General features: G+C 39.5%; 1 protein-coding gene across 4 annotated transcripts in view; it reads left to right on the forward strand.

Annotated features, from left to right (window-relative positions):
* The window catches only part of LOC147155722 (uncharacterized), a 253,608-nt gene that overhangs the window by 2,042 nt on the left and 229,612 nt on the right, over nt 1–21,954 (forward strand). For all 4 annotated transcript variants that reach the window (XM_086065616.1, XM_086065617.1, XM_086065614.1 and 1 more), the window contains one exon: nt 5,056–5,160. In XM_086065616.1, coding sequence (XP_085921742.1) covers nt 5,056–5,160 — 105 coding nt within the window. The remainder of the gene's footprint in view (nt 1–5,055; nt 5,161–21,954) is intronic.

The following is a 21,954-nucleotide window of genomic DNA, read 5'->3' on the forward strand; positions in this document are numbered from 1 at the left end:
CAAGCACAACAGGCATCATCCTCTATCCCAATCCAAGCATAATCCAACATTGCTGATATTATGTTTGGTTTGCAGCCCGATCTTAATGACATGAGGTAGCTATTTTTACAGCCTTGACCCACTGAATGAAAGCAATAGCCCGCACTTGAGCTTGCTTGGACAGCACAGCTTGATTAAATGAGCCGAGAGCACCGTTATTGGCCGCGAGACAAGAGTTCGGCCGACTGCTTGAGTGCTTGTTTGTGCAATGGTGTGAAATCTCTCATTATGCGTTAAAAGTAAGAGCAGGGCAGCGCAATGACGATATGATATCTGCTCATCTTGCGCTGGCCTCATGCTGTGAGAGAATATGAGCCGGCACCAAAGCTTTGCGAAGGATGTGTGACCAATGAATAAAATCCTCAATGAACATCAGGAAGCAAAGTTAATGCGTTCCATTTAAACGGCCGACATAATCAAGCGCTCCGAGAGGAAGCCCATCAAGTGTGACCGCTTTTCCCAGTTCCAAGACCGTATGAGATGGCGAGACGCAGATATGCTAATGCAACTTTATCTTGTAAAGGGAAAAGCTTGGAGGAGATTTAGCCAATCTGCCGGACACAATTCCAAGAGCCTCGGTGGCATTTAGCGGGCTCACACTAACCCCGGGCTGCTTGTTAAGACTTCATTAGCCGTGTTTGCTCAGGCCTCTTTTCTGCAAAAGAGGTGGAGGAAGGCTCCCCAGGCTCCAGCCTATAGACACTCCATATGGGGCTTGTTTGCTCATGGCTGGCCCCGGTTAATCGCTTTCAGGTGGAGCTGAAGTAGACCAAGCAAGGCGGAGGGGATTTGGGGGGAGAGCTTGGACCATCAATCCCCCCCCCCCCCACCACCACCCATGACCCCCACCCAGTCCTTGGAGGTGCTGCTGAGGTGACAGAGCGTGGAGCGTGTACCCTGTGAATTAGCTCACCTAGGGCCCATTACCTTAACAAACACAGCCGGCCCCTCCAATCAGCCTACTGCTGGGAGGACAGGCGGCCCCCTGTAAATCCTTCTTTACAGCTGCCGTCCCTCCGCGTAACCCAGTTTGTGTGTTTTCGGGAGGAAATCTAGTGAGGAGCAAGAAAGCTTTGAAATCGTAACATTTTCTCCACCGAGTGTATGGTGGTAACTCAAACAATTATGAACTCATTCACTGCCATTGACGGCTATAAACGTCAACAATTTCTATTAGTTGAGCTTTTTTTCCCCACTTTTGTTAACAAAAGTATGAAAACCTAGAATTTTTTTATTGTTAATTTAGAACAGATATAAAATTTGTGATTAATTGTGAGGAAACTAGTGAAGATATAAATTAAACATTTTAATCGCCTGATGAGACGATTATTAAAAATTAGGGGTGTCAGGCGATTATTTTTTTTATTGTAATTAATCGCATGACTTCACTAGTTAAGTCATGATTAATCACAACATTTATATCTGTTCTAAATGTACAATAAAAAAAAATCATACTCTTGTTAACAAAAGTAGAAAAAAAAGTTTAATAGAAATAGTTAAAATAATTTTTTGACATTTATAACCGTCAATGGCAGTGAATGAGTTAATTACACTTTCTTGGTACCGTTCATACTATTAAATAGTCACCAATATGGATACCAGGTACCAATACCACTAGTACCTTTGATTAGAGATGAGCAAAATTACAGATACCAGGTATCAAACCAGGCCGATAGCAGGCCTTTCAAGGTACTCACGACGGCGAGTGCCTCTTGTGGCCTTTTTACAATCTGAAACTAGAAATAGGAAGAATAAGAAATTTCCATTTGTTTCACATACTTTTTGTGGAAAATTTTATATTGGGATATGTAGCGTTCTTTCAAAATATTTCATTGTTTTTTGAGTGAAATTTTATGTATCAAAATTACTAGCGGCAGCTGTACTTGGTATCGGCATCAATATCAGTGTCTACTCAAGAGTTGAGTACTCGTACTCGGACCGGTTTGGAAAAAATGGTATCAAACATTCCTATTTTTTATACATGAAATTTCCCCCCCAAAATGACAAAAGACACTTTTAAAGAAAGATCTATATATCCCAATATAGCTTTTCCTTTAAAATTGAATGAAATTAATGGACATTTTCTATTCTTCTAATTTCTGATTTCTGATTGTAAAACAGTCACAAGAGGGTGGCTGATAATGGTATGGGCCAAATTGCAAATACCGACGATACCTTGAGATACGGACGGATATCGGCCTGATACCGATACCTGGTATCAGTACTTACCCAACCTTTGTAGTAATACGTGTTTTTTATTTTATAATTATAATTGTTTTTGATAAATTTTTCATAATTATAATTGTTTTTTTTCATTAATTACAATATTTTTTAAGTTTTTCATTATTATAATTGTTAGTTTTTTCATTATTGTAATTGTAATTTTTTTAATTATTATAATTGTTTTTTGGGGGTTTGGTTTTCATTAAAATTAGGGTTAGGCAAGTACAGATAACAGGTATCGGTAACGGGTCGATATCCGGCCTTATATCAAGGTATCGGTACATTAATTTCATGCAATTTTAAGGAAAAATGCCAAATTGTGATTATATAGCTGTTTCTCTCAAATTATCTGTCATCGTTTTTTTGGGGGGGGGGGGGAGAGGGTGGGGTTATGTATCACAAGCACTGGTGGTATTGGTACTTGGTATCGGTGACTACCAACGAGTTGAGTACTCATACTGGTATCAGTCTGAAAAAAAAGTGTGATAGACCATCCTTAATGTTATTGTATAGAAATTGAAAATGTGAAAGGGATATTTGCACAATGCAAGCTCCAACACAAGAGCATATAAAACAAATAATGCTCCCACAAAAAAAAAAAAAAGATCGATTCCTACAACAATCTTAAGTCAAGTGGTTTACTTTTCACTCACTTGAAAATTAATTAAAACACAACATTGTCTGCATGCGGGGAATCTGGCCCGCTCTTCCTCGGCCAACGAACTGACTGCTTTTGGCTGCCGTCCCCGAGCCAAGCAAGTGTATGTGTTTGTGTGCGCGTCTGTGTGTTTATTGTGCGATTGTTTGGCGTTTTTTCAGCCATCTGATGCCACAAGAATCTGGCCAGCGAGCAGGCGTCTGCTTTTTGGCCGCCTTGACGCCTGCTACTTGACACTCCTGACAGATTTATCTCCCCCCCCCCCCCCCCCCCCCTCCTTGTAAAACAGCGTGCAACTTGTTCGCTCCGCTCAGGAAGATTTGCCGAGATTCCGTTTGCTCAGGAAACACAGACACGCTCGCATACTTAGCTTTGGAATGACATTGTTTAAATGCTGACAAGCATGACAAGCATAGACCAGATCATGTGAATATTTGGCGAGATTTGCTCTCTGAGGGTTGAATATTGCAACTGAAATCAGGTGGATTCATAATTTTGAAATTATTTAAAAAAAAGTTATTTTCTGATAAGATCAGATTTTTGGTTGTCGAGTTTTTCGCTCTTGGCCATGTTTGCTCGGCCATTTGTTGCGCAATCGTAGCGGCCGCAAACCCAGTGGAAAAACTGCCAATGTTTGAAACTCAAGGGCAGACATTCAGACAAACACACGCTAAGGTAATCTATTATGTTCACATATTTGCCATCTTTTATGTACACGGTATGGACTCAATCCATGGTGCATAGCTTCTAATCATTTAATTAATCAATTGAGGCTCGCTATTAGAGTATTTTAATTTTAAATCCTAATTCATCAATGTGTGGTCGCTGCCAATTCTTGATCCTCATCACCACTCATACTTTTGGTTCCAGCAAAAAATCAAATAGATTAATAAATTACTGTGTACCGTATATCAACTATATAACTTCACGAGGTCAACATTTGTATTTTTCCACATCTCTTTGGTAGCCAGGAAGAAGAGTCAAGATAAGGTGAGCCCAAAAAGCAAAACAAAAAATCTCAGTTGCCGTTCTCAATTATGTTTTTCCCATCTTATGGGTGCGGCCATTTTGTCACGAGCTGTCAACTGAGCATGACATCACAGCTGCTCAGATAACGACCAATCACGGCTCACCTGTTTTCTAAATTTGGTCATGTGACGGTCCTAAAATGAGCTGTGATTGGTTGTTAGCTGAGCCGGAAAAAAATGACTGTCCGATTAGACCTTTTGAGTTTTTTTTGTTTTTGTTTTGTTTGCTTTGTGTGTTTTCTTTTTCTTGTGTCTTGTTTGACAGCACAGTTCTGGTTTGAATTAATAAAGAAAGCAAAAAAAGTCATGTTCAGTCAAAAATGGCTGCCGCTAGTGACCAATCACGGCCCACCTGTTTTTTTAAATTTGGTCATGTGACATTCCTAAACTAATCTGTTTCCGGTCATTAGCTGATCCGGAAAAATTTAGTTCTGATTAGAACTTTTAAGTTTTTTTTGTTTTTGTTTTGTTTTGTTTTGTGTGTTTTCTTTTTCTTGTGTCTGGTTTGTGTGCTCAGTTTGAATTGTATGTCGGAGTTCGAATTGATAAAAAAAGCAAAAAAAAGAAGAAGTCATGTTCAGTCAAAAATGGCTGTCGCTAACGACCAATCACGGCCCACCTGTTTTTTAAAATTTGGTCATGTGACATTCCTAAACTAATCTGTGATTGGTCGTTAGCTGAGCCGGAGCAGCTGTGATGTCATGTTCAGTCAACAGCAAGTGAGAAAATGGCCGCCGCTTGAGATGGATTAAAAACAGGTGGATTTTGCTGCTTAATCGATATTCCGCAAACACAATATTAATCAGGATGTTGTGTTTAGACTAGCGGGCGTGCATAGGACATATAGTAAAGAAAATGTTTGGGTTGACTTCCTATTTCAGACACAATCTAGCTTTGCGTACAGAAAGGCTGTAGAAAATCTGATCTCACTTCCTAGTTCCTGTCAAAATGTATCTGAATTTAACTGGAGATAGTTTCAAATGAGCCAACTTTGAATTCATTACATGTCTTATTTTGGTCATATCTCCGTGCCAGCACCCAGTAAATGACTCCAGTGTCTCCAGTTTCCTCTTCCTCCCTCATCCTCTGTTTCGCTCCCTCTCTTAGACCGCCTGTCTCGTCTGCGCGTGGCTCGCGGAGAAACAGATGGCAGGGGTCGAGGATGGCCGCCAGACGGAAGGAGGGAAAGCGGGAGAGGCAGAAAATGGCAAGGTAGGGAAACGGGAAACCGCAAGCGGGAGGGTGGGCTGAACGCAGCAGATGTGGAACGCAAATGGCCTTGTGGAGTTTGCAACTCGGGCTTGGCGCGTCTCGTTTAAACTCCAGAATTGTTCTTGTTATCCACATCAGAGGCTAAGCATTGCCCCTGATGAGCTACCCTGGGCATCTTATAGTGCTCATTAGCAGTCTGATTAAAACATGATTATGTATGTAAACAATGTTGTTATTTCCCGCTTTGCTTGCAACCTTCACACCAAGTTCACGTAAACTATATTTGAATCTCTCGCTAACGGCGCACACGCAAGAGATAAAATCCCCAAGGCCAGATAGTGGGACACGCATGACCTCAGCTGGCGCACGCTTTCTGCCTCCAACCTCCCCGCAATCTCTCCACAAACAGGAAAGCCTCGGAATCTCGACAACCTTTACCCGCCCCCTTTCAAATAAACACTGACAGCCGTGTCATTTCTATATGAATAATTAATTTGAATTTATAATGATTATAGCAGTAGCCCACAAACAGTATCACAGTCATTTTACGGCCTCTTGCAAACAATGAAGAGTGACAATCAGCATTGGTATCAGTGGGTTTCTTTTCATCGTGGCGTGTACTTGTAAAGTTTTCAGACTTGACCTGACATAAATACATTTTTAAATTAACCTTATAAAGCCTGAACTATGAAATATATGAGATAAAATTTGTATTTATTGGTCCTTTTGAACAAACAACATATGACTTTTGAATTGCGTCATATTTGATACATCTGGTCACAATGCTTTAAATTCGTACATTTTTAACTGTCAAAGATATAAAAAATAAACAGACATATCAAACATATTAGTATTTCAAAAAATTTCACATTATTAACTAGACTAAGTGCAATTCCTGCAGAAATTGTGTGGGAATGCTTGGAGCTGAATGCTAACAGCTGAATGCTTATGAAGGAAATTCAAAGAGAAATAATGTGTGTATATATATATATATTTTTTTTAATTTATTTATTTATTATTATTATTTTTTTTATCATAGTTAAATGACAACTGAATTAAAAAGAAAACTTGAAAATGAAATTCTGATTCTTTGTAAATAGAGTATTGGTCCTTTTGGAAAAAAAAAAAATTGAAAATCAACTTCCACATACGACTTTTAATTTGTGTCATATTTGATACATCTGCTCACAATGCTTTAAATTCGTACATTTATAACTGTCCAAAATAACTGAATGCTTATGAACGAAATTCAAAGATAAATTATGTGAAAATTATTATTTTTTAATTGTAGTTAAATGACAAATGAATTAAAAGAAAACTTGAACTGCAATTTGTCTAAAGTGGGATTTAATCCAATTAAAATCCATTCCTTAATATGATAGTCAATTGATATTGAACCATCGAATGTACTCAAATGTGGTTTTAGCGGGGTTTGAACCCAGGTTCTCCACGGGGGAGGCTTCCAGCATTCCCACAACATTATACTCATGAAATATAGGTCTCAAACTGATATGATACGTTTGGCTTTATATTGTTAACTCTAAAATAAAGGCAGTCTTTATTACTTGACATCTTGAATTATTAATCTTGTGATGGCAAAACAATATTTTTAGATTCCTTCCGTATTACCTGTAGAATGTACACTTTTTATAAACAATAACCAGAAAAAACAATAATCGGATCAATCAAGGTCAGCATCTCCCACAAATGAGGTTAGCAGGCTTGACCGAGCTCCACCGAGGGCACTTGGTTGTATTTTCACTGATTGCATCAGGCAAGCAAAGCTCAGCGTTAATAACGCTCCGGCTCTCCAGTCACTGATGTTATCTCACCTCATATAGACGGAGGACGTCTTTATCAGCCATGGTCGCCATTAGATCGGCATCTCTTGACAGTGCAAGAGTGGAGAGCAGGCTGCTAAGGTAATTGTGCATACAGGGAGCACCATTTTGTCAAGTGCATTTTCTCAATGAAATCCCATGTAGCAAACATTCTGAAGACAATAAGGCACCGTTTATTTACCGAATTATTGGCCAAGTATGTAAAACACTCAAGGAATTTGTCTTCACAGTCACAACCTATCCAGGAATCTTAAAAATAGCAAAGACCAAAAGAGGGAGAGAAAGTGGGAAGCCTGGCGGGACAATAGCAGCACCCCAAGTTTCTTAGATGAGAAAAAATAACATGAGTGGTGGGCAACGAGTTACCCTAAAAAAGTAACTTAGTTACTTCACTGATTACTTGATTTTAAAAGTAACTAAGTTCAATTACAAGTTACTCTAATAGCAGAGGTGAATGAATTTTGAGCGTCCGTCATTCGGCAGTCGTCAATATTTCAAGTCGAACCGTCAATCCGTCATTCGTCGATAGCTCTTGTCTTGTCATTCGAAGTGGGCATCCGTCAATGTTTCATCAATCCGTCACCAAAATGGGATGTCCGTCATGGACAGATTGACGATTACATTGACAGACGGAAACCCATTTCCGTTGATGCCATATTTGTCCGTTATTCGAAGTCTCCCGTCAATCTTCAATCGTCAACAAAATTGACATTCCATAAATATTGATGGAATGCCCACCTTTGTTTAATAGTTACATTCAGCAAATACTGATTAACATAAAATGACAACTGGTTTTGCCACTTAATTGGAAGTGCATTTTTAACAGTGACTTTTAAGAATAAAGTTTGTTTTTATAAATTTGTTTTTATAAAAACAAACTTATTCACTTAAAAAAAAAAGATTTAATTTACTTTTTTTTAAACAAATAAAAGTCTTTCTAGACTTTAAATTGCATCTAAAATAAAAGCATTTTTTATTACTTGAGATATAATTATTGACGTAATGACAAAATTATATTACACAATATTTATGTTGTAAATATAAAAATGACCAACAGAGGGAGACAAAATGGGAAGCCTGGTGGGTCGATATCAGCGCCCCAGATTTCTTAGATGAGAAAGGATTAGATGAGAAGGAAAGACTAAAAGTTACCCTAAAAAAGTAACTTAGTTACTTCACTGATTACTTGATTTGAAAAGTAACTAAGTTTCACGTTACATTCAGTAAATTGTCCTGCTGCTATGTGAAAAACACGTCCACCCCCCCCCCCCAGTTTTTTTATTTTTGTGGTTTTGCGATGTCTGCATTCAGTTTCATCCCAAAAATGTAAAAAATGACAAAAATGGACATAAGTGTTTTTGACATAGCAGCAATGAAATGCTGATTAACATAAAAACGACAACTGGTTCTACCACTTAATTGGAAGTGCAGTGACAATAAAGTTTGCTTTTATAAAAATAAATAAAATCAAAACAAACTTTTCCACTTAACATAAATATTTTGAAAATAGATTTTACTGAACATAAATGGGCTACTTTTTTTTTTACAAATAAAAGTCTATCTTGACTTCACTTGACATTTTTAAATTGCATCTAAAATAGTCAGTCTTTATTACTTTACTTAAAACAAAACTATACTACACAATATTGATAAAAAATAACAATGACAAAATGGGAAGCCTGGTGGGACGATATCAGTGCCCCGAGATTCTTAGATGAGAAAAGTTAAGAGGATTGGGGAGGGGGGGGGGGGAGTGCACGGCTCAAACTCTACTCCTCTAAAAGGAGAGCACAGCATGAACCTGGAAAAAAAACAGAACATAATTCTACATTATGAACGACATTACAACAGATATAACGCAAAGGCAGTTAGTCCTCTAGTTTGGCAGAGCCTGGTGGGTGACTTGAATAAAACCCACAGCTGAATGAAGCATCATAGGTTGAGAAGAGGGGCCACTGCAGTGGAAAGAAAGAACCTCCCCTGAGCTACGCCGTATGATGTGTGATTGACAAGCTACACGCTAAGCTCACCTGAGCCTCTAACCTCTCTTTTTACATCTCCCTGTCGCGATCCTCTTCTTTTCTTCCCCCGGATATCTCCGGGAGAGAGAAACCTGAGGAGGGCCACAGTGGGGTGGAATGGCTCGGGGCTGCGACCCGCTCTAAGGGGGGTCACGGGGAAACAAAGGCCATTCAGGTGAAGTGCTCTGAGCTGAGCTGAGACAGACAGGCTCCCTTGCGCAGATCGCATGAGACTAATGTACTCACGTTTGCGCTGTCGACGCCGGCAGACGTGGTCGCGGTGAGTGCGCGTGATGGGTGAGGTGCGTGGGGGTGGGGGGTCGGGGGGGGGGGGGGGGGGTTCAGGGAAAAGAAAAGGAGAAACAGAGTGACAGGTGAGTAAACACAATGCCCTGAAAGCCCGACTGAACATTCCTGAAATGTCTAGGCCCGCGTTGCGAATATTCCACACAAAAGTTGCAAATCCTCTTTATGGAGGCTAATCTTGGCCGAATTTAAGACCTTACAAACCGCGCACAAGTACTTGAGGGGCTCTCGCCTCACTGGCTCGCCCCGAAATGCGTTTACAATCCGCAGAGGAATCGATACGTGTGTGTTTGGTGCGCACAAAAAGTGATGCAGACGGAATGCTGATGAGTGACTGAGACGTCCATGTTAATTACAGGAGCGGGAGGAACATTTCCACCTCTCCGTCTTATCTCATCTATAGAACTGGTCTATTCTTGCTCAGGAAGTAGGCTGCATTTAACTGTACAATGCAGGGCCAAGTCCCCAATTCTGATGTCTTTTACAGACAAAATCTACAGTACAGTAAAAGGCCATGAAAACAGAAATGAGCCCTATCGTTTTTGCAATCCGGCTTGGGAGCGTGTAGCACTACCAGTGAGCCGTTCTGGGTCGCCAAATCAGTTCAGCACCTTATTTGAATGCTGACTTTTATTTTTATTTTTATGTTTTGATGTCATGCAATGCTACACTCAGTTGGGTCGAAAGTAAACCAATTACGGATCAAAAGTGGACCAATACACTTTATGGGTCAATTTGACCCAACTTTATGGGTTGTTTTATACAAAATGACCCAATTTTTTGGACCCAAGTAAAGGATCTGACCAATATTTATGAGTTGCTTTACAATAAAAGACCCATTTCTCAAATTGACCAAAATAGAGGATCGGTCCATTTTGGACCCATAGTTGGGTTATTTTTGACCTAACTGTTTTTTTTAAACAATTGACGTATTGAGCACCCATGTGCTATGAGCTGTGATTTGATTAATTGTTATCAATATATTTACGTTTACTTGCTGTAATATTATAGTAAAAAAAGAAAGTATTTATTCAATACAGTATTTTAATAATTTTTTTATACATTTTTTTTCTTGTTGCTAGGTAGAATTCATATTGTACCACTGATTAAACATGCCAACTACCTCAGTGTTTCTCAACATGAAAGAATCACTGTATTAGATAAAAAATAAAGTCAAATACACTCAAAACATATAATACAATCAAATGCGTTAGAATGAATGGAAATACCACCCGGTGGCAAGAAAATGAAGCACGCTTACAGTTCAGTTGTAATGAACTTTGTAGGGTACATTTTATCTTTAACACCTGTTTGTTTTTAAACATTTATGGAGGTACATTTTCATATCTTTTGATACAATCTTTATAATTGTTTTTATTTTGATATTTAACTCTTTGACTGCCAGACGTTTTCAGAAAAGGGATGCCGTCAGTGCCAGCCGATTTAAGCATTTTGACTGATCTTTCAAGGTCCACAGAAAATGTTCTGTTTGGACTATGGAAACACACATACTACCAAATGAAAGATTGGACTTTCATCTTTCATCAGAAAAAAAAAGTTTGTTTCTACCTTATTCCGTTCTTTAGTAATCAACAATAGAAAATGGTTAGTTTGACCCAATTTCGCCTGTTTTGGACCAAAATACGGAGAAATCAAGCTTTTAGTGAAACGATATTATTTCATGCATTCTAGTGAATTTGACACTTCTTTTTGTCCATGAATGATGCCACAAACACCTAAATAGTGCTTTACTTCTATAAAACACTACCACCAAGAATGAAAAAGTGTTTTTTGATAGCAAAATACGTTTATTTACATTCAACAGTGTAACAATTTGACAACAATTTGGCAAACTATTTACAAATGTGTGCAACTGTGGTGCTATTTACAAATATGTGGATGTTTCAACGACAGTTTTTCTTTTTGTAACACTCTCCTGCGTGCAAGGAGACGCAACAGCATTTGCACAACAGATTGCCTCTTCGCGTGCGCCACTTTCTTGCAGGCCGTTTTTTTCCGGGGAATAGCAAGTATATACTGCAGTGTGTCATCAAGTCTAATATCAGGATCATGCTACGGTTACGTTACGGTGGTGTTACGTCTCGCTTCCTCGCGTCCTTCAGTTGCTATACCGGGTGGTAGGAGATGTTCTGATCCATTTTATCCACTCCATTCATGGTGGCATCGTAGTCCAGAAACAGTGTCTTCTCCGTGATCAGACTGTACCCGCTCCTCCGATGAATATGCATTGGACTCGGGGTACTCTTCATTGTCCGATCGAATGTCCGCTTGTGCAGCTCCGCGTTTTCCGGCGTTAGCAGCGCTAGCCGATGAGGCTTTATGACGAGAGAATAACGGCCGCGTCAATGCTTCCAACTCCGGCGTCAACCTCGGGAGTGACCATCATCATCATCATCAATGTGCATTGGTCGATGCTTTTCGACTACTCTCCATCGTCCGATCGAATGTCCGCTTGTGCAGAAGTACCCGGCCGGCTATTGTGCGCGTTTTCCGGCCTTATCAGCGCTAGCCGCGCTAGCCGCGCTTAGCCGGTGAGGCTTACTACGTGTTCATAACAGTCACGCCAAAGCTTCCAACTTTGGCGTAGAGCTCGGAGTCATCATCATCATCATCATCAATCTGCATTGGTCGATGCCAACTCTCCATCACCCGATCGAATGTCCGATTGTGTAGAAGTACCCGGCCGGCTATTGTGCGCGTTTTCCGGCCTTAGCAGCGCTAGCCGCGCTAGCCGCGCTTAGCCGGTGAGGCTTACTACGTGTTCATAACAGTCACGCCAAAGCTTCCAACTTTGGCGTAGAGCTCGGAGTCATCATCATCGTCGACATCAATGCGCTTTTTAGTATTGATCGATGCTTTCCGTCTTTGAAAAAAATGCTCAAGCGTGAGCTACTTGCAACCGGTTGCTTGGTCAGCCATTGTGGCTTCATCAGCCATTGTCTCCTCAACACTCTAGCTCCGCCTCACGTCTTCTACTGACGCCCACGGTGGGCGGCCCATCCAACCTTGTGCAAAGAGAGTCATCGCTGCCCTCTAGGGGCCAAAACGAGTCTTTTACTATTCAGATATGCCTGATACTTTCAGCACAGCTGCCCAAGGCTTTCCTGCACCCGTTTTTGAAAAAAAAACAAAAAAACATAGGGGACGTCTTTTAACGTCCTCGGCGCCCTTCCCTAGGTTTATGCTAAACGTTTTATAACAGTTTATGGCAGTCAAAGAGTTAAGCACAATAAGATTGGCTCACTGTGAGCAATCTGTTTACTTTCCACATTGTGAATGTGTTTGTTTGTAAAATTCTCGCGGCACATCTGGTTGTGGCCCATGAAAGCTCTCAAAAATGGCAATTTTGGCTCCCCCTGTGGCACGTTACAGTGAGCAGACAATCTATTTTCTGATAAGATAGTCAGTTGGTATAGATGTATATCACTTAGCATAATGGCCATGGATATATTTGCAATGTACAGTCGGAGGTGGGATTCGAACCTGCGACCTCCTGGCTACTGGACATTGCACTTTACCAACTGTGCCACTGAGCAGTATCAGACAGATAGAAGTTGTATGTATGGAAGTGGGCGTGGACTATTTAACCTTAAATTGTGCGAATCCTGTAAGTCATGTGAAATCAGACAATATATACGGCGAGAGGCGTGAATTTTCGAAGCAAGTTGAAATTTGGACGGCATAAATCGGAAGTATTATGTGGGAGTTGTTAGGCGGCAAAAAATTGTGGGGAATAAAAATCACAATAACATATGTGGGAATGCTTCAGCATGTCCCTAAAGCTGTCAGAAGCAGAACTTTTTGTCACCTCGTAGATTTCCGACAAAACCGCATTGCTAGAATGCTATACGCGGCTAAACTGTAGCTTTGAATCTGACCCCCTTTAACATCACCCCCGCTCCGCTTTTCTCCCTCCCCCGCATCCATTTTTTCTATCTCCTCATTTCTCCAAGCAGTGTTCACTCATGTGTCTGTCATTCTTCCGCCTTTTGTATCTGTATTATTATTTTTTTTTTGCCATTGAATGCTGCTTTCTCGCCATCCCCTCTTTCTCTCTCTCGTCCTCCCCTCGCCTTCCTCACGCTACTCAATCGTCCGTCATTCACTCTAGTGCCTAATTAAGAGATGGCTTCGAATAAATGCATGTATTTTTTTCCCCTCCCTGAAAGCTGTGGGATATAGCAGGCTGAATTCTACACTCGAGGAGGTTTTTTTGGGCAAAATGGAGTGGTCCGGGCCGGGAGATTTCCTGGGCGCAGTAATTGTGCCTCATTAATACTCACTGTAATGCTGGGTTGCTAAACAGGCTGTGCAATTAGGGGTCTGAGCCTTCAATAGGCCGGCTAATCAGGGGACAAAAGCTGCGGCTCAGAGGCCATTAGGCCTGGAGGAAGTGCTCTCATTGTAAAAAGCGGCCTGTGATGCCTTCATCTACCATCAATCTGGGTGGGGCCGGCAGCCGGGAGGTGGGGGGCGAGGGGGCGGGAGGTGGTCCACCACACCTGAGATCTTTCTTCGTTACGTGCATAAGCAATACGTCTATCTTTAGACAAGGCAATTTTATTTCTATAACACAGTTCATAGACGTTGACATTTACAAACGGCAGACATTTATAAGCAAAGAAACAATATATATTTGAAGATCGTATGGTGAAATTGATTTTAAAAAATGCTTTAAAAAAAAAACCTTAATCAAAGGTTTGAGAAAAAAAGTTGTACTAATTAATCGCAAAATTCATCGCGATTAATTGCATTTTTTCAAGTATTTTCTACAAAGCTTGCAACAGATCTTGGAGTTAATGGAAAATAATCAAATACAAAGTATATTTTGATTCAAATACTGTTCTAATAGTTTAAAAAAAATTTATTGATGAATGTGATTTTTGAACAAAACTTTCATAACAGAGTCAATTTTACTGGCATTTATATGTCAAGTCAAGTTAGGTCAATGCTTAGAGTAATTGCTTCCCACCACGGAGAACCTGGGTTCAAACACTACTTGGATCACATTTGAGTACATTTGATGGTTCAATACTAACGGACTATGATATCAGGAAATGGATTATAATTTCTCTGAAATTATTAAATTCCACCTTAGACAGATTGCAGTCATTTAACTATAAGTAAAAAATGTGTCTCTTTCACATCATTTTTCTTTCAATAGACTTCATAATCACATGCACTCAAATCTTAGCATTCAACGAATAGCATTCATGTTCTCAGCATTCCCACTTTGTCTAGTTATAGATGAATATTTGGGTCTGTTTGGTGCACCATTTGTTATGTGTTTCAATTGGGTAACTGACCAAAATATACCGCAGCACTTTTTTTTGGTATCTATCTGTGGCGAGCACACAAGTATGGTAGTAACGGAGTGGGGCTAAACACACGAGTGCCCGCTACTGGTTGACTGAGACTCGTGACTCCAGTGTGAAAACAGGAATGGAATGCGGAGAAACGACTTATTATATGTTATGATCATTATCCATGTTAAAATACTGTGCCAAACCCGACTGTATCGGTTGGTGGAAATTTGTCTTTGGAACGTCCTGTCTGGCTCCTTTAGGGAGCAGTCAATTGTAATTTAAACGACTTCCCCTCTTCTGTCCATACTTCAAATTATCGGCTCAGGAGTTGGAAGACATTTTTAACCATCTGGGAAGGGCGAAAGAACGAAAGAATAGAATATACCAAATTATCTATGCTCTGGCCCACTTTTCCATCACCTACAATATCTTTCCGCAGCCTTATCTTTCATCCTTAATCTCATCATCAACCAGCCTCGGCAGAGTGAATAAATGACCTCTCCTGGCCATTCTAATTAAGCATTGAATCAATGACATGCAATTAGCCTGTCTTTTATGAGAGGGAGACGCTGAAATCCTTTTCGCATACAGCAAGAGAGAGAAATAATATGACTGCTGTAGTCATCGGAACTAGACACAAAACAATAAAAACGGGGAGAGAGCATATAAATTCCAAATTGGAAAAATCCTTTTTATCATCATAGAAAGAGCACCGAGACTGGTCCCTTCTCATCCAACCGAATTTGATTCCACCAAGGAGTTGGGCCTTCCACTCATTATCTTCCTTGTTGCCACCTCTGGATTATAGTGTGGATTATGTTAATGGCGAAAAGAAGTGAGGACAAATAAATACTTAGTTTGTTTACATGCGAAGAAAGACAATTCAACTATGGCATTCAATCTGAATCACTTTAGTGTATGTACTGTTTCTATTTAGACCATTTTAAATGTCAGAGATGGGCGATTTGAGTCATATGACTTGACTTGAGTCAGACTCAAGTTGCTAATTTTAGGAGTTGCGACTTGCTCTCCAAAAACTTGGAAACGACTTTGTATCTAAGCCAATTGAGGATCATTAATTTGAATTAAGGGATTATCTTGTCGATGACGTTGGCAAAAATAACACGGCAAAACCCACAGACAGCTAAGCTAACGTCACAGTTTATGTAGCCATACGAACACTGGTTTGGGACCAGTAAAAAAAAATGTGATTGTGAACTTATAAGTACAGTTTTAGTAGCGTAATTAGGAGTGGGATGGTTTGGGAAATCTGACCGAACCGACATTTCCGTTCGCATAATCATGCCATCAAAGCGGCATGTTGCTAGCAGTCAATTTTGGAGAGAAAAATGGTGTGGAGACATTTATTTTTCCCGATTCAAGGATAATAATAATAATAGCTAACATGCTAGGTTTTAAACTCCAAAATAAGAGACACAACATTTCCTTTCATCAGTTCCGACGCATGTAAAATGGCTCTGTGAACCTGAGCTAGCTAGGTTATCTTAACAGTTTAGCCCACCATGAGCTGGTCAAATATTTAATGTCAGTTCTGCGTTTAATTGAGAAGACTGTAAAGTAAGAGATGAGGCACCGTGAAAACTAAATTAGTTAAAACTAGCGATCGCATGGACATTGATACAGAGTCCGCCATATTTGATGTGGCAGCGCGACGATAAACGTCAACTTAAAAAAGTGACAACCTACAAACTGCCCACAATTAATGACTTTAATTCACCCATTTACACACCCTAATTAGATTTGGGTCGTTTTTAAATGCGATGATTATACATATTTACTCCCTACGATTCTCTACAATTGAGCATACAAGCAGTGAAGGAAGCTAAAAAAAAAAAAAACTTTGGGAAAGATGTCTACACACATCCCACATCCAATTTCTGTGACAATTCCCTCATCCACTTTATGAATAGCACAAAAACACTTAGACTGCTTGTTAGTCAAATACACATTTCACTGCGGCACAGCAGCAGTTTGACAAGCTGTTTACGCTAAGCTGAGTAAATCAAATTCGGAGTTTGCCTTCCCTCCACAGTAATCTCATTTTGTTTACCGCTAACACTAAGTACATTAGCAGCTGCAAGGTCTGTCTGTATTTACTCTGTTTTACATTCACTGAACGGGCTTAAAACTACACAGGGACCAATTTTGCGGAATGAGGCTAACTAGCTGTATATTCATGAACTACTCATTTTCTAATCTGACATAAAGGCAGGAATCCAGATGCTGCAAAGCTCTAGTCGGGGGAAAAAAAATGACAGAGGGTGAAGTTTTTGCTTAACTCAATGAAGATATTAGCTACATTTAAACTGTAATTTATTCTCTCGCTTCTCTTGGGTGTATAACATGACATGAGTGGAAATAGCTTCCTTCTTTGGAAGCCAAAACATAAAACACAACAACAAAGGAGCGGCTTAGCTCACCACAGAGCACATATCACAAAGATCTTTTCGGGATGTGACATCGGGGGTCAAAAATCATCATGTTTCCGTGCGTTTGTACTCTTGTATCTCATGGCCATTTAGAATGAATGGGCTTGGTATCAGATCTCACCTGTCGTGAACGTCCTCCTAGTTGTTCACGGTTCCAGGCTCTTACCACAATGCAGGTTCTCATAACCTTCAACCTCCACAGTCCATTAGGCAGCTGCATTATGGATGAAGTTAAATTGAGGACAAAATCGCGAGAAAGCTGTAACATATCAACACAAATGGTTTATAGGCATCGTTTTGAAAACGGAATGTTTCTGTCCAGGGACCAGCTGTGTTCCTCCCGTCCTGTAGGTGGCGGTAATGTAGATGTGGTGCACAAATCCTAACAACAATACTTAGCTGTAACTAGACTAAGTGCAAGTTCTTGAGAAATTGCGTGGGAATGTTGAATGCATGTGGAATGATTATGAAGTACATTGAAAGATAAATTATGTGAAAATTACAAATTATTAATTGTAGTGGAATGATAAATGAATAAAAAACTTGAGGTACATCAAGTCTAAGCGGGGATTCGAACTCTCACCTCCTGTTTACAGGTCAAAGGTCCGCAGCACTACAGTTGTGATATTTGTATTGAAGGATATTTTGGTGATTACTGCGAACTAAAAGATTTTATATATAGGTTAAAATCAAAACAAAGATGTAGCAATTGCCGTGCATATTTTAAAGTATATTTCAATCTTATCTAGCTAAGAAATGAAAAATTTCAATGTCAGCCCCATTGAAAATGAATGGGGAAAAGTTTATATTTAACGTTAAATTGTGCATATACTCTAAGTAATGTGAAATCGGACGATATAGACCCCCGGGAGGCGTGAATTTTTGAAACAAGTTGAAATTTGAACGGTGACAAATCAGAAGTATTATGTGGGAGTTGTTACACGGCCAAAAGGTGTGGAGAATAACAAGTACCTGAAATAATAAAGGTTAGAAACAACATAAGGAATGCTGTTTAGCATTCCCACAATTATTCACATACTTGAGGATTTTCACAATTTTCACCATGGTCCATTCCGTCACGCAGCATTTCCGTACCTTTGTTGCCTCTGTTGAACACACGTCGGGGTTCCGTTAGTCTCTAAGTTGCCTTGAGATAACTTCTGTTGTGTGCTCTTTGCAAATATATGATTAGCAGGTGTTAGTTTGACTGCAGAGGTGACCTATTGTCTTGTTAATGCCGTTGCCCAGTGTGAGAAGATTAGCTGGCACAATATCACATATCAAGCCGAAGACACACTTGACAAAGTATGTAGCAGCAGCCTGCTAAATTCTCCAGAAATGCATTGTTATTTTTTTTAAATTTGGGGTTAAAATAAAATAGAAAATCATACACATATAAATTATATATATATATTTTTTAGATATTTCCGTATTAACACAGATTTAGTGTTGAGTTGCAGTCATTTATATCTTCATTCGCGTTTCACATACGATATACATTGACAGGTTATTTAAAATAAATTTTTTGGTCCATGAAGACATTTTTTTTTTTTGCGGGCCAACATTGCGTTTATGAAGGTGTTGTTGTATGACAGGGGAAAGAGACAGTAAAGGGTTAAAAAGGTGGTGACCTCCTGACCTGGCGTGCACACTTTCAGTCACTTTTGCAGTTCGGTGTGAGCTGGAACCCCCCCCCCCCCCCCAGGGAAAACATATAAGAAACAAATTAAAAGAGACAAACTAGGTTACAGACACATTTTGAGGTACGGAATATTTTAATTTTAAATGTAGTGCCTGATGTTTATTTGGTTAGTATGTCTCTGAAAGAAGTTCGCATATCCTGCCCAAGCTAACATGCATTTTATGTTAATTGAAGATTTAAAAAAATGCAATCAATTAATGAACAGAATAAAACATTTTAAAACTATATTTTCTTCTGAACCTTGCTTAAAATGGAAAAACAAGGCGTAGTACCTGGTTTAGGTATTTGCACTTTTTCTTTAGTCAGAACATAAACGGGTATGAAAACACACCTATGGTCAGCAATCCTCCATCATATTTTCCTGCAGTCGATTTGCAATTTCCCAGCCCGCACACCAGTGAATACACATGTCACTTAGTTAAATATTTATAAGGATGCCAATGCCTGAACATTGTTATATTTTAACCAGGCGTTTGTTAAATATTCAATCCCAGGAAGGCAAATATAACATTCCTTTAAGTGTATCTTAGCATCTCCGCGTTGTTCCTGCTTTCTTTAGCTCTTGTTGATTCTTGCTCCCAGACATCCGCTTAATTGCTACCTGAGTCGAGCTCCTCCAAGTAGCAGAATACCCAGAAGACCGATGTATCCCAATATAGCATGTTTCCCTTAAAATTGCATGATATTAATGGCGATTTTCTATAGTTCTCATTTCGAGTGCATTCCTTCATCCCTACTCTGTATACGTTGTTGCTCTGTGTGCTAAAGTAGCATTTTTTTCTGTTAGGTAACAAAAACATATTTTCATATGTTTACATTTTATGTTCGCTTTATGTTGATAAACTTTTATTAGAAGAACTTCTCCAGTTTGGTAGAACATTTTGGTGTTTGAATATGCGATGTTTAATTCTCTTTTGTTTTGTGTGTCAGTTTAAACTTAATATGAGAGGAAATAAACACTGAAGCAAGCAGTTTTTCCCCGTTTTTAGAAAACTGTGTGGAAGAGAGTAACAACTGGCATTTAAAACATTTTAATAAATGTAAACATGTAAACTAGGGGGTGTCCGGCGATTAAATATTTTAATCGTAGTTAATTGCATTTCTTCAATAGTTAACTCATGATTAATCACAAATTTGTTCTAAATATACAATAACATCTTTTTTCCCTAAGTGTTCATACTCTTGTTGACATAAAAGTGAAAATAAAGTTAAACTAATAGAAATATGGCTGCATCTTTTAGTCATTGATACAGTCATTTCGTAATAATTCATTCATAATTCAATAATTGAGTTAAATTAAAACGTACTGTACTGTGAAAAACGAGTGTTATATTGATTTGTGTCGAGGTCATTTTCTGCCACTAGATGGCATAATTGCATTTGTAAGACGATGATAGCTCAGTGCATTTTTCTTTTCATATTAAGAACTATCTCATCTTTAACATGGAGTATCTTTTGAATGTTTTAAATTGTAAAATGCAACTTGACCCCAGTCTCCTCAAATATATGCATTCTTATTAAATTTATTCCTGCAAAATTTTGACGTGGACATGTCTGCTGCGTTGAGACTGGAATTTCCCCAGTACAGGCTTTCTAAGTAAGGGGCGGTCATTAATCTGTGTTAAAAAAAATTTTTTTTATGGCATTAAAGGAACTTTAAATTAACTCAAAATGAACGCACTAATTTTGACACCCCTAGTGTAAACATATGAATAGTCATTCATTCACTCATTGGTACGGTGTAAAAAAAAAAACTCTGTCCATTCACACGAAATGCAGATCTTGTGTAAAATGCTCATCATAAATCAAACGTTAAATGACGGAAACTGAAAAATGGTATGAATCTAAATTGCTGTTGTAACAAAGTGAATTTGGTGGGTGGACATCTGTCTTGTCTAAGTATAGTTCTGGAAGGAATATTTCACCTGTGGCAAACCCCCGTATAATCATATAGGAGATTGGAATGTGACTTGAAAATATAACACTTCTTGTATGGGCTTAGTGAAGTAAACTTGACATGTCATAAAAAAGAAAAGAAAAACATCTTTATAATTTTTATGAATTTATTAAAATAGATTGGAAGTGTGCTATTCATTGGGATTCATGCTGTATAAACACAAACGGCTCCATCTCACTCGAGCAGATAGGCAAGCTGTCACAATCGTTATCACTGGAACTTCATCTTGTTAATTTGCTGGATGGGAGCACGAGTATTTGCCCTGTGGAAAACTGCACACACTCTCAAAGTACCCACCACCGCAGCACCCCCCGCCGCAACCCACCTGGCCACAGAGAAACACGGCAGGCAGGACTGGCTCACACATAGCCTGGAGTCATATCAGACCCAACAGCCTAGCTGGAGTCAATATGGCCGCGGGCGAGAAAAAAAAAGAAAAAAAAGATGGCGGATTTTGTCCCCCTTAGTCTGAAAGCGTCGCTGGGCAAAAATTGAGCGCTGCATTCATTATGATTGAGGTTGCCTACACGAACCCCCACCTGACCCTGTACAAGCCCAATACACACTGCACATTTCAGAACTTTGGCCTCGATCACTACTTCACCAACTCTGTTCAACTTTTGTTTCTGCAAGATTATTCCCTTCATATTTTCCAAGGTCACCTGTGTTTGTGGCAATAACGCCAAATTAAGGTCTCCTAGCTTGCGCAGATATAGTCTTACCGAGGTTTAACATCTTAAACACATTTTCAAATGTTAGCAATTCTACACATTGGGATCAGAGGTGGCAAATTCAGGTCCAGAAAGTAACAACCCTGCCACAGTTTGGCTTTAGCCCCTCGTGCTAGCTAGCTAGCTAGCACCCAGGGAGCTAGCTAGGGAGCTAGCTAGCTAGCACTTGGGGCTAAAGCCAAACTGTGGCAGGGTTTTTACTTTCTGGACCTGGATTTGCCACCTCTGAGGGATATATGTGTGTGGTATACACAAGATGACCATTAATGATGTTTGTAGTACCAAATCTGACCTGTGAGAGGCTGCATAGTTCCACAAGGTATCCATATGGACGCGAAATACAAAGAAGAAGAAATAGAAGACTGGCTAACTGTTACCCTAACAGTTAGCCAGTCTTCTTTTTCTTGTGTATGCTAACAGCGTTAGCTAACAGGTAGCTACATTGCAGTTTGAAACACA

The sequence above is a fragment of the Leptonotus elevatus genome, chromosome 21, assembly GCF_054856555.1.
Source record: "Leptonotus elevatus isolate MCC_2025b chromosome 21, RoL_Lele_1.0, whole genome shotgun sequence".
NCBI classification, from domain to species: Eukaryota; Metazoa; Chordata; class Actinopteri; order Syngnathiformes; family Syngnathidae; genus Leptonotus; species Leptonotus elevatus.